The 14,393-nt window shown below is 42.8% G+C and overlaps 1 protein-coding gene across 1 annotated transcript in view; it reads right to left on the bottom strand.

Moving 5' to 3' along the window:
- Positions 1-6,413, bottom strand: part of LOC138371801 (uncharacterized) — a 226,866-nt gene extending 220,453 nt beyond the window's left edge. The window contains exons 1-2 of the mRNA XM_069336826.1: positions 6,299-6,413; positions 5,559-5,798 (exon numbers count right to left, since the gene is read on the bottom strand). Of these exons, the coding sequence (XP_069192927.1) occupies positions 5,559-5,798; positions 6,299-6,413 (355 nt within the window). The remainder of the gene's footprint in view (positions 1-5,558; positions 5,799-6,298) is intronic.
- Between the last annotated feature and the right edge of the window lie 7,980 nt (positions 6,414-14,393).

The raw sequence follows: 14,393 nt of genomic DNA, 5'->3' as shown, positions 1-14,393 counted from the left end.
CATTTACTCGGGTTGAACTTCAACAGCCATTTGTTGGACCATTCACTCAGTCTATCCAGGTCATCTTGTAGCCTCCTACTATCATCCTCTGTTTCAATCCTCCTCATAATTTTTGCATCGTCGGCAAACATTGAGAGGAACGAATCTATACCCTCTGGGAGATCATTTACATATACCAGAAACAGTATAGGTCCAAGGACTGACCCCTGCGGGACTCCACTTGTGACGTCTCGCCAATCTGAGACCTCACCCCTCACACAGACTCGTTGTCTCCTGTTGCTTAGGTATTCCACTATCCACCGGAGTACCTTCCCTCTCACTCCAGCCTGCATCTCCAACTTTCGCACTAGCCTCTTGTGTGGCACTGTATCAAAGGCTTTCTGACAATCCAAAAATATGCAGTCTGCCCACCCTTCTCTTTCTTGCCTTATTTTTGTTGCCTGGTCGTAGAATTCAAGTAACCCTGTGAGGCAGGACCTGCCATCCCTGAACCCATGTTGATGCTGTGTTACAAAGTTCCTTCGCTCCAGATGCTCCACTAGTTTTTTTCGCACAATCTTCTCCATCAGCTTGCATGGTATGCAGGTTAGGGACACTGGCCTGTAGTTCAGTGCCTCCTGTCTATCCCCTTTCTTGTATATCGGGACTACGTTAGCTGCTTTCCAAATATCTGGCAGTTCCCCTGTTGCCAGTGATTTGTTATACACTATGGAGAGTGGTAGGCTCAGTTCTCTTGCTCCTTCCTTTAGAACCCAAGGGGAGATTCCATCTGGGCCTATAGCCTTTGTCACGTCCAACTCTAGTAAACACTTCCTTACTTCCCCACTGGTAATCTCAATCTCTTCCAGTGGTTCCTGGTTAGCTATTCCCTCACTTACCTCTGGAATTTCTCCTTGTTCTAAGGTGAAGACCTCCTGGAATTTCTTATTCAATTCCTCACACACTTCCTTGTCATTTGTAGTGAATCCTTCCGCCCCTATCCTTAATCTCATAACCTGTTCCTTTACTGTTGTTTTTCTCCTAATGTGGCTATGCAACAATTTAGGCTGAGTCTTTGCCTTGCTTGCGATGTCATTTTCGTATTGTCTTTCTGCCTCTCTTCTCATCCTGACATATTCATTCCTGGCATTCTGGTATCTTTCTCTGCTCTCCAGTGTCCTGTTATTCCTATAGTTTCTCCATGCCCTTTTACTTTGCTGCTTAGCTAGCCTACATCTTTGATTAAACCATGGGTTTCTCATCTTCATTTCTCTGTTTTCCTTTTGGACTGGGACAAACTTGTTTGCTGCGTCCTTGCACTTCTGCGTGATGTAATCCATCATATCTTGGGCCGTCTTTCCCCTGAGCTCTGTTTCCCATGCTATATCTGTTAGGAATTTTCTTATCCCCTCATAGTTTCCCTTTCGGTATGCTAACCTTTTGGTTTCGGTATCCCTCCTCGAGTTCAATAACCCTTCTTCAATCAAGTACTCAAACACCAGTACACTGTGGTCGCTCATTCCTACTGGGTCCTCAAAACCGATTTCTCTTATGTCGGAGTCGTTCAGAGTGAAGACTAGGTCGAGTCTCGCTGGTTCGTCATTGCCTCTCATCCTTGTGGGTTCTCCGACATGCTGGATTAAAAAGTTGCTTGTCACCACCTCCAATAGTTTGGCTCTCCACGTATCCTCGCCTCCATGCGGTTCCTTGTTCTCCCAGTCAATCTTTCCGTGATTGAAGTCGCCCATGATGAGCAGGTGGGATCTATTTCTACAGGCAGCAGAGGCTGCCCTCTCAATTATAGTGTTAACTGCCTTGTTGTTGTTTTCATACTCTTGACTGGGTCTCCTGTCATTTGGTGGAGGGTTGTATATTACTGCTACTACTATTCTTGGTCCTCCCATTGTTATGGTGCCTGCTATGTAGTCTCTGAACTCCTCACAGCCCGGGATGTCCATCTCCTTAAAACTCCATTCCCTTCTCATGAGTAGGGCCACTCCGCCTCCTCCTCTACCTTCCCTCTCTTTCCTTATTACTGTATACTCCTGGGGAAACACGGCATTCGTTATGATTCCAGAGAGTTATGTTTCAGTGAGTCCGATTTCATCTGGGTTAACTTCTTGTGCTCTTTCCCTTAGTTCACTTGTCTTGCTTGTGATCCCATCTATGTTCGAGTACATCACCCTGAAACTGACTCTCTTCTGCTTCTTTTCTGGGGGGGACCTTTGGGATCTGGGGTGAGTGGGAGCTGGGGGGACCTGGCACGGGGGGATTGGTGGAGGAGGGAGGGCTTGGGGTGGTGGGGGAGAGGGGGAGGGTACAGGGGGTGGATAAGAGGGGGAGGGTACAGGGGGTGGATAAGAGGGGGAGGGTACAGGGGGTGGGTAAGAGAGGGAGGGTTGGGGAAGCATGGGAGGAGGAGAGGCTGTGGGGGATAGGGGAGATGGGGGGGCTTGGGGGGAGAGAAAAGGGTGGAGGGCTTGGGGGGCGTGGGGGAAAAGGGAGGGCTGAGGTGGGTGAGGAAGAGGGGAGGGTTTAGGGGAGTGGGGGAGAGGGGAAGACTTAGGTGGGGTGGGGGAGAGTGGGGGGCTTAGGGGGGAGGGGGGGAAGGGAGGGCATGGGGGTGGGAGAGACGGGAAGGCATGTGGGAGAAGGGAGGGCATGGGGGATTGGGGGGAAGGGAGGTCCTGGGGAGAGGGGTGAGGGGGAGAAGGGGGGTGAGTGGGGGGAGGGGGGTGGGTGGGGGGAGGGTGCCCTAGGTGGGTACTTAGTGGGGGGCTGACAGGGGATGGGGCAGGTTGGGTGTCTGTTGGGTAGAATTTGGGGGTGGTGCCCCAATCCCTGTGGCTGTTGCACTGTTTGAGGAGGGTTCTCCACTTCCCTCTGGGATTGTAGGGTTCTGGGTTGTGGCACTCTGATTTCCTTCTCTCTCCCTGCGCTCCTTCCTTGCGTCTGCTGTCCGTATTCTCTCTTCCCTTGTCATATCCCTCTGCAGGAATATTTTCTTGATCTTCTCTACACCTTTTAGACAACACTTCCTTGCTAGCAGTTCCTCTTTCGCGATTTCGCTCATGAAAACCACCTTTATCATTCGGTCTCTGTCCTTGTTGTACTTTCCAAGCTTGAAAACCTTTTCAACATTTCGCTCAGCTCCCTCCATCCTTACCTCTTTAAGGATCTCTTTAATCATGTTTTTGTCCTTGTCTCTCCGCTCCTTTGGTCTGGTCCCTGTTTGTTCTTCAATGCCTGCTACTACTACTGCTCTATTTCTCTCTATCAGCCGGCTAGTACATCTAGCTGCTTCCTGAGAGGAAGCCACTTCCATGGCAACTTCCTTAACCGCAGACCTAGCTTCAGGGCTCTTTTTAAGCATTTCAGCAAATGAGATCTGGGTTGTGATGGTCCCCTCCACAGTAGCATTCCCATCTCCCTGGGGTACGGTTTGTGCCTGGTATTGTGGAAGAGTCTCCTTTAGGTATCTTATCGTGTGTGTGTGTATTAGGTATCGTGTGTTTGTGTGTGTGTGTGTGTCTGAGTGTGTGTGTCTGTGTGTGTGTGTGTGTGTGTGTGTGTGTGTGTGTGTGTGTGTGTGTGTGTGTGTGTGTGTGTGTGTGTGTGTGTGTGTGTGTGTGTGTGTGTGTGTGTGTGTGTGTGAGTGAGTGTGTGTGTGTGTGTACTCACCTAGTTGTACTCACCTAGTTGTGTCTGCAGGATCGAGCATTGACTCTTGGATCCCGCCTTTCGAGCATCGGTTGTTTACAGCAATGACTCTTGTCCCATTTCCCTATCATACCTGGTTTTAAAATTATGAATAGTATTTGCTTCCACAACCTGTTCCTGAAGTGCATTCCATTTCCCCACTACTCTCACGCTAAAAGAAAACTTCCTAACATCTCTGTGACTCATCTGAGTTTCAAGCTTCCATCCATGTCCTCTCGTTCTGTTACTATTCCGTGTGAACATTTCGTCTATCTCCACTCTGTCAATCCCTCTGAGTATCTTATACGTTCCTATCATGTCCCCCCTCTCCCTTCTTCTTTCTAGTGTCGTAAGGCACAGTTCCCTCAGGCGCTCCTCATACCCCATCCCTCGTAGCTCTGGGACGAGTCTTGTTGCAAACCTCTGAACCTTTTCCAGTTTCATTATATGCTTCTTCAGATGGGGACTCCATGATGAGGCGGCATACTCTAAGACTGGCCTTACGTAGGCAGTGTAAAGCGCCCTAAATGCCTCCTTACTTAGGTTTCTGAATGATGTTCTAACTTTTGCCAGTGTAGAGTACGCTGCTGTCGTTATCCTATTAATATGTGCCTCAGGAGATAGATTAGGTGTTACGTCCACCCCCAGGTCTCTTTCACGCGTCGTTACAGGTAGGCTGTTCCCCTTCATTGTGTACTGTCCCTTTGGTCTCCTATCTCCTAGTCCCATTTCCATAACTTTACATTTGCTCGTGTTGAATTCTAGTAGCCATTTCTCTGACCATCTCTGCAATCTGTTCAGGTCCTCTTGGAGGATCCTGCAATCCTCATCTGTCACAACTCTTCTCATCAACTTTGCATCATCCGCAAACATCGACATGTAGGAATCTACGCCTGTAAACATGTCGTTAACATATACAAGAAATAGAATTGGTCCCAGCACCGATCCTTGTGGTACTCCACTTGTTACTCTTCGCCAGTCCGACTTCTCGCCCCTTACCGTAACTCTTTGGCTCCTTCCTGTTAGGTAGTTCCTTATCCATGCTAGGACCTTTCCCCCCACCCCCGCCTGCCTCTCGAGCTTGAACAGCAGTCTCATGTGTGTGTGTGTGTGTGTGTGTGTGTGTGTGTGTGTGTGTGTGTGTGTGTGTGTGTGTGTGTGTGTGTGTGTGTGTGTGTGTGTGTGTGTGTGTGTGTTTGTGTGTGTGTGTGTGTGTGTGTGTGTGTGTGTGTGTGTGTGTGTGTGTGTGTGTGTTTGTGTGTGTGTGTGTGTGTGTGTGTGTGTGTGTGTGTGTGTGTGTGTGCGCGTGCTCAAGTCTTATTATTTACATTATTGTTAAAACCGGGATTGAACCAGAAACATTATTTATTCCAATTATCTGCGAACCTTCAGTGGACACTCTCCCCCGCCCCCCCCCCGTCCCCGTCCCTACACTCCCGGTCCCTACTGCCCCTCCAAGCATGCATAACTTGTACTAAAATGTGTACAAGACAAAATGAAGACACTTTCATACATAACTTTTCAACATAACAGCCAATACCATGGGGTGACTCACCTATAAGAGTCTGGGCATTGTCTTTAAGAGTGAAGGCACTGAGTACAACAGGCGGGCTGACTCACCTATAACAGTCTGGGCATTGTCTTTAAGAGTGAAGGCACTGAGTACAACAGGCGGGTTGACTTACCTATAACAGTCTGGGCATTGTCTTTAAGAGTGAAGGCACTGAGTACAACAGGAGGGCTGGCTCACCTATAACAGTCTGGGCATTGTCTTTAAGAGTGAAGGCACTGAGTACAACAGGTGGGTTGACTTACCTATAACTGTCTGGGCATTGTCTTTAAGAGTGAAGGCACTGAGTACAACAGGTGGGTTGACTTACCTATAACAGTCTGGGCATTGTCTTTAAGAGTGAAGGCACTGAGTACAACAGGAGGGCTGACCCCTTCCTCATTGGACACTTGAACCACCAGGGCAAACTCTTGGCCAGACTGCAGACCTCCCACACTGTTGGAGGAAGGTGAGGGAGTTAGTGGTGGCGCCGGAGCTGTTGTCGGGAGGTTATGAGGGAGGGTGAGGGCGTGTGAGGAAGGAACACTGCTGGAGAGTGTTACTGGAGTTACTGAAATACAATGGTGGAGAATTAGTGTAGAGAAAGAGGCATGATGCTGTGGATAATGTTGAGGAGGTAGTTTCGACACATCAATTATATAAGCAAATATTATTGAAAGGAAATATGTAAGTAATGAGAGTGTGAAGGGAGAACGTCAGTGAGCAGCACTGATGAGAGAGTTACATATGTTGTGGACAGATGACCTGCTCTAGTGCACAACCTGCTCTGAGTGCCGACCCGCTCTAGTGCACGACCTGCTCTGAGTGCCGACCTGCTCTAGTGCACAACCTGCTCTGAGTGCCGACCTGCTCTAGTGCACGACCTGCTCTGAGTGCCGACCTGCTCTAGTGCACAACCTGCTCTGAGTGCCGACCTGCTCTAGTGCACGACCTGCTCTGAGTGCCGACCTGCTCTAGTGCACAACCTGCTCTGAGTGCCGACCTGCTCTAGTGCACGACCTGCTCTGAGTGCCAACCTGCTCTAGTGCACGACCTGCTCTGAGTGCCGACCTGCTCTAGTGCACGACCTGCTCTGAGTGCCAACCTGCTCTAGTGCACGACCTGCTCTGAGTGCCGACCTGCTCTTGTGCACGACCTGCTCTGCTAACCGGCTCTGACGAGCCATGGCTGATCGTGTTGAGAGAGTCATGCTTCTTATCCAGCTTAACATATCCGCAACTGCAAGACTTTCCAGTTGAACATAATTATCTTCACTCCTAGAAACCACAGTGAAAATAACTATGATGAACAGAAAACACAGCTTTTCTACTTATGTATAGAAGAAGCGAGGGTTTTTAGTGCAAAGTTCTAGTTTTAAGAAACCATGCTGTGTTAGCATTTGTTTTGTTTTGGGAGGTAACATGAGAACACATTTCTCAAAGCATCTTGCAAAATATAGCAATTATATTAATGTTAGGTTTTTATTGGATAAGAAGGAAGTTGACAAATTAAGTCTCCAAAGTTCATTGTATTGTTATAGCTAGTTGCTAAGAGATACGTTTCCTTGACCCTTGCCAACATTTTCAAAGGCAGTGTAGAAGTCTTCTCAATTCTCAGTCAATCAACTGTTACTAACTACTTTTTTATCCACACACACACACACACACACTTACAGAGGCTGGCTGGCTGGCTGAGTGGACAGCGCTCGAGACTCGTGGACCTAGGGACCAGGGTTTGATCCCGGCAGCTGGTGGAAAAACAAATGGGCAGAGTTTCCTTTCCTTCGCCGGGGATCGAACTCCGGTCCACAGAACTACGTATCCAGAGCATGCTGTCCATCCAGCCACCAGGTGGCCGTGTGTGTGTGTTTGTGCGTTCTTATTTCCTTATTAAACTATACTTATTAAACTAAACTTATAAAACTATTAAATTATACAGGACAGAATACGTCACAGGATTACAGGAAGGGGAACAGAACTCCCTTTGCGCCAGAATAATCTCCAGCCTCCCACAACGTGGAATAAACTGAGAGCATCTTGCGGCTGAATGAGACCGGATCACCCCGTTCATAACACCAGCAATTAAGCCGATTAAGGAGAGCTTCGCCAAGTACCCAGGGAGCAGCCGGAGAATTGTGTGCCCATTAGAAGCACAGAACAAGGAGACGTCTCGCTCCAAACACACTCAGAAGGGAACTGGATGATAAAGTATTGTAAATCATCTAATAGCGTAGGATACTTCTATCGAGATTTGTAAGTAGCATACTGCTTCAAGCAGGAGCAGAGATGGAAAGGATTGAGCAGTGCAGATGAAGAGTCACAATAACGTGGCTGAAAAATGCTGACCAAACACACACACACTAGAACATGTCGAGACGACGACGTTTCGGTCCGTCCTGGACACTTATCAAGTCGTTTGTGATGAGACGAAAAAGCAAGGGGCAATAAATAGGCAAGAAAAGGTGAGGAGATGGAAATCTTAGAGGAATAACAGAGCAAGGCAAAAGGTACGGAAGGTAAGGTGTAATAAAGTGTGTAATAATAGGAATAAGAAAGGGATCGTAAGAAAAAAACAAGAGAAAGAGAAAGAAAGAGAAAAGGAAAGGCAGCTTTATTTTTAGGTCACGTTTGTTAGAAATACTAAGCAGTAGTTCATGTTTTCTAGAATCTGAATCAGCGGATATATTTTTAACAACTTATACAAATCATTAATTTCTGGCTAGACTTCCCAGGGGATAGTGAACCAATGTAGATTTTGTTAGACATTAACTGGAACATATAAAATTTATTATTTGATTTGTGGTGTTAAAAATGTTCTACCAATGTGTAAGTAATTATGGCAGTACTAGTAGTATCTCTGCTATATTTAGGTATTATAATGTAATTAAATGACAGCAGAATAGTAATGGCATAAGACACATTAATGACAATAATAATAGGGAGAAAACCAGTAGAAGCCGTGAGGTGGATTCGAACCTATGCTCTGGGTACTCCCAAGCACACGCCTTAGACCACTACACCACGACATGGTCTAAGGCGTTTGCTTAGGAGTACCCAGAGCAAAGGTTCGAATCCTCCTTACGGCTCCTACTGATTTTGTGACTGATTCATCAGGTTAAGGTGTTTTCTTTGATCATAACAGTAGTAGTAACAGGAACAGTAATTTTTATTGCCAACAGTGTTTGTGTTATAAGAAACTTTAATTTTAGTGGAATATACTGGACTAACAAAACAGAAAGCGCAGAGGAAGAAGATTTCTAAGATAGAATTAGTTAATGATTGTTTCCTTAAACAATATACTAATTAGCCAATAGAGGAAAATACAATTTTAGACTATGTAATCTAACAGAAAGATACACATAAATAACATTGGAATAGAGAGTGAGTTAGGGAACAGTGATCACAAAGAAGTCAGATTTTACATATCATGGAATAGGTCTGTATGAGAAAATTCTTTAATGGAGCCAAATTTCCTAAAAAGCATTTTGAGAGATTAAACAGTTTCTTTAAAAGGATAGATCTGGCACATCGAAATATGAGAGATTGGAAGTTCTTGGTACGTGACAAGAAACTCTTGCAGTTTACAAGGAAAATTATAGTTATGATTTAAGACATTCTCAATAAAGCCCAGGAACGTGATATACTTTATAAATTAATAAGTATGAATAACAATGACTGCAAATAGACAAGCATGAGACTAAAGAACCTTATAAAAAAGAATGCTATGTAAAAATGGATTATGAATAGGGAAGTCAATCACAAACACAAACTTCTCAAACTAGATAGAAATGAAATAAGGAAAGAAAGCAAAATAAGGAAATATATAAAACAGTCAGGCAAAGACAAGTGCCAAAGTTTCTTTTCAGATATATTAAGCAAAGATGAGAGAGAAGACAGAGTAAGTAAAATCTAAATAAGGTTAGGCAACTAACAAAGAAATGAGTAATGTTTTAAACAGAGTAATAAAGTAATCAATATTACTGTGTATCTACATTGTGTCACAAATTAACCCTCCACATTCAGGTACTGGCATCCTCCATAGCAGTCTTTCCTCAACTCTTCGATAACTCTATGTCCATCCAGGTGTCCATATACGCTTATCCTGTGCATATTATGTCTCATAAAGCTGTATTCTGTTGTGTTACTCTATGGGTTAATGTATTCATTGGTTTGTGGTTTTCATTTATTTACTGTGCTCTGATGCACTATGTCACCACCGAGTCAACTAGTTTGTGGTTACGCCACCGACACTCCTGAGTAGCAAGGGAGGTGACGTCATATGGAGACGAGTCTCCCAGAAATGTTGACTTTGGCTGCTCGTCAGCACAAGACTTACACCGATCCTGGTAAACTGCTCTGGTAGGTTGGCAAGAAGTGTGGGTCTGGATAGTACTGATTTGTAGTATATTTTTCTATTTGCATTTTCTTATTTTAGTGTCTGAGTCAACCGAGATGTCATTTGTGTAAAGAATTTATATAAAGCGCAATGAAATCACATTAATGTGATATGTCAATGATAAAATTAGCAAGAGCTCTGAGGAGGATTTGAACCAGCTCACTTGGTATTCCCAAGCAAGTGCACTAGACCTCCACGCCACGACATGTTCAAAGAAATGAAACCTGGGATTCCACTGAACCCTCTAGGATTCCTGAGGCTTACAACCTTACATTAGTCAGAGTGCATGGGAGGGCGATGCTTGAAACCCTGTTTCGGCTTCAGTTCAAAGCCTTAGGAGTCCTAGAGGATTCAGTGTAATCCAAGGGTGCACTTTTTTTTTACCATGTTGTGGCATAGTGGTCTAGCACCCCTAGTTTGGGAGTACTACGTGAGTGGGTTCGAATCCTCGTTATGGCTCCTACTGATTTTCTAATTTTATTTGATTTCAAATGTAATTTTACATGACATTTTAAAGCCAGTCTTTTGCAGGTGCTAAAGTTACTTTTGTTGGTTTTATTTAATGAACCTCTGTTTTAACTTCGTTTTTTTATACTATATTCCTGTTTTCCTTAATCACATTTAATTAAATGCAGCATATTTTGTTTTACGCTGGCAGTCCATCAGCTGGGGATAACCACAGTACCTTTATTTAACCTAAACAGTTCACTACAGAATAACTTGACATTATGCACGCAGCTGATCACACCAATGAAGGTGATCGAGAGAACATGATAACTGCTTTAATCGTTATCAGGGAGAATGTTGTTACATAGATAAAAAAAAATAAAAAACAGATCAGTTCGCAGGGCCAGGCGAGGTGCTTACCAGGGTGCTTAAAGAATGTGATGAGAGTCTTTGTGAGCCCCTGTATTGAATTTATATAAATACAAATGTAAATGTTCATTTGTTCAAAATTGCTAATCTCCAAAGGTTTTTCACAGATTGCTTTGAAATTTTCACATAACGTTTCATTCGCATCCGAGAGTGTTTTAATATTCATACTTTATAAATGTTACGTTAGTGATGGGAAAAAACATGCTTTTTTGAAAAACTGTGTTTTTTATGTGAGGGAAATCTTTGAAACCTCCTTACCGATTCCCTTAACATTTTGACACAATGTTGCATTCGAATAGGCGCGTTTTGATATATCTACTATATACATGCCTCACATGTGACAGGCAAAAACATGCTTTTTTGAAAAAAGCACCATCTATTGGACGCTATAGCAACACACACTATGCTAAATATGTTAAGATTTCACTTTAATGTTTCTGATTGCATTGATAAATTAAATTTTCAAAGATTTCAATTTATTGTTATTTTGATTTAATTATTTTGTGCGACATTGCATGTGAATTGAGCTGTGTTGTTTACCACACCGTTCATTTTGCAAGTATAAGTATAGATGCCACACCTGTGACAGGTAGAAACATTCGTTTTTTAGAAACACCGCCATCTGTTGCACGTAAACGCAACACACGCTTTACTAAATACGTTACGATTCCTTTACTAAATACGTTACGATTCCATTTCAATGTTTCTGATTGCATTGACAAATTTAATTTTCATAGATTTCGATTTATCTTCATTTTGATTTAATTATTTTGTATGGCATTGCCTTGAAATTGAGCTGCGTTGTTTACCATGCCGTTCATTTCGTTCATTGAGCATAGTTTATTTTTATTTTGTCATTGATTTTCATTTTTTTAACTGTTTCTCTTATATTTCAGTGATGGGAGCATCAGATTATTTGGGAATGCATCGGACGAGGGAGTGGGGAATGTTGGGGGAGTATGAGGAAACGAGAGTGTGGGGATGGTGGGGAGGACGAAGGGTGAGGAGGAAGAGGTGACAGGGAAAGGGAAAATGGTAGGGAGGACGAGGGGATGAGGGAGTGGGAGATGTAGGAAAGGACCTTGGGACGCTGAATGGGGAGGGCCAGGAGACGCAGGAATGGGGAGGGCCAGGGGACGGTGGAGTGGGGGATTGCAGGGAGGACAAGGGGACGTGGGAGGGGAGAATGGTGGGGAAGGAAGAGGGGATGGGGGAGGGGGAAATGGTGGGGTGGACGAGGGGACTGGGGGTGTGGAATGGTTTAGAGGATGAGGGGACAGAGGAGGGGCGGAATGGTGGGGAGGACTGAGTGACAGGGGAAGGTTGCTGTGGCTCAACAACACACATGCGATGCTAAGCCACAACAATGCGTGGCCGGTTACAGCTAGTATTTAATGAATCAGTATTGTCTAACAATATCAATCTTTAAAATCAATATTTATTTTATTTATATTTTATTTAAAAATCAATATTATTATATTTATATTTTATTTAAAAAATCAACATTATTTTACTTAGATTTTATGTATAAATCAATATATAATACAAAATTTAATCACTATTTAACAAAAAACAATTAATATTTAAATCAATATTTAATATATAATATATATTTTATTTAAACGTCAATATATAAATCAATATTAAATAAATTAATATTACCGAAGTGTGGAGTGTTGCTGACCTTTAGTAATTAGTGACCTGCAACATTGTTCTTCTTACAGCCCCACATAAATAAATTTAGTTCAACAGGTTCAATAAATTTCATGCAGCAGAAGGATTGCTAAATTCCTTTAATTAGGAAAGTCTTTGTTATTGTGCCTTAGAAAGAGACTCATTAAAAGTGACAAGTTCCTGGAATTGGGGGGAGGAGGGCAGGGTGAAGAGGTCATCTGAAGCTGTACTACTTCATAATTAAAACAAAAATCAGAGTTAGCATCAATGGAGTTAAATGTGAGTGGGAGACTGTTGTAAGTGGTGTCCCGGGGCTTTGTTAGTGGTCATGTTTACCGTACATAGAAGCGAGTTAGTCACAGGATATAACAGAAACATGTGCAAATCTGCAGATGATTAAAAAATAGGGCGTGAAATCTTGACAGGCTAAATCTAAATTTATGGAAATCTAGGTGATCTAGACAGGCTTTCAAAATGGATGCAAGTTTGGCATATGCAGTTAAATACTGATAAATATATAGTTCTCAGTATAGGAAACAATAATACAGTTCCGGGCATCAGCTGGAGGATGTTGAAATCCCCAGGTCTGAATAAGCAACCCGTTCTCGCACTTTCTTATAGTCAATATCTTGCTTATGAATAAGTGCATATGTGACATACTAATTTATTATGAATATATGAGTTTACCTTGAAATGCTGAATAGAAAACCACAACCTAACGTAACCTTCTTAGTATGTTAAGATATTACAATTAGTACTGAACCTATACCTATATTGATTTTGCAATTTTATATAAATAATAAAACAAAAGTAAAATATTTAAATAAGTTGTAAAGTAACTCAGGATATTGTCAAATTTTGTATAAAATCTTTATTGTTTAATATAACTGAGAGGAAAAGTTAGTGCCTTGAAAAAAAAATATGGCTAGGAATAAGTCACATATGTACTTATTCATGAGGAAAGTAGTGACTTTAAGCAATAAGTCATATATATGTGCTGTCTTGAGCGGGTTGCAATAAGAGAGATTTCGGAGACATGTTAGTGATGTTAAGCCAAACAATGGATATATAAATGCATGGATTAAGGCTAAAAGATTATTAAGATTTATTACTAGAAGCGCCAGCAGTAAAATATATGAAATCTTAACTTTAGCTTTAACTTGCTCTTGATTCGCCCCACTTAGAGTATGCGGTTCAGTTTTAAACTCTGTACCACGGAATTTGGACAAACCGGAAAAGGTTTGGTATTTATGCTGCAAATACAACCTAAACTAACCTAACCTAACCTTCCTTGGCCCAACACACGCTATCTGAGACCTAATATAGTACATATATGTCGGCTATACTAGGCCTAGGAAAATGTAAGTTGTTTTTTCAGCTTTATTTTTTTCGGACTCTATGAAATTAATAGTTCCAAATTCTACTAATTGCTTAGTACATAGAAAGAACTTTTTAAGTGTCGGAGTAGTTAATAGGTGAAATGCATTAGGCAGTGATGTGGTGGAGGCTGACTCCATACACAGTTTCAAATGTAGATATAATAGAGCCCAATATGCTCAGGAATCAGTACACCAGTTGATTGACAGTTGAGAGGCGGGACCAAAGAGCCAGAGCTCAACCCCCGCAAGCACAAATGGGTGAGTACATAGCTGAGCGAGATCTATCTGGACTCAATCACACTGGGCTCTATCACTATCTCTATCTACTGGGCTCTATCACACACAAACACGTGTGTGTTATTGTGTGTGTGTGTGTGATAGAGCCCAGTAGGCTCAGGAATCTGACCACCAGTTGATAGACAGTTGAGAGGCGGGACCAAAGAGTCAGAGTTCAACCCTCACTTCATCGGATCAAAGATCAGCATCTGTACATATAACACAGAAGATCAGCATCTGTACATATAACACTGAAGATCAGCATCTGTACATATAACACTGAAGATCAGCATCTGTACATATAACACTGAAGATCAGCATCTGTACATATAACACAGAAGATCAGCATCTGTACATATAACACTGAAGATCAGCATCTGTACATATAACACTGAAGATCAGCATCTGTACACATAACACTGAAGATCAGCATCTGTACATTTAACACAGAAGATCAGCATCTGTACATATAACACTGAAGATCAGCATCTGTACATATAACACTGAAGATCAGCATCTGTACATATAACACTGAAGATCAGCATCTGTACATATAACACTGAAGA

Source organism: Procambarus clarkii, chromosome 36 (assembly GCF_040958095.1).
Source record: "Procambarus clarkii isolate CNS0578487 chromosome 36, FALCON_Pclarkii_2.0, whole genome shotgun sequence".
Taxonomy (NCBI): Eukaryota; Metazoa; Arthropoda; class Malacostraca; order Decapoda; family Cambaridae; genus Procambarus; species Procambarus clarkii.
Note: the sequence above shows the minus strand (reverse complement) of the source record. Positions and strands in the feature narration are given on the sequence as shown.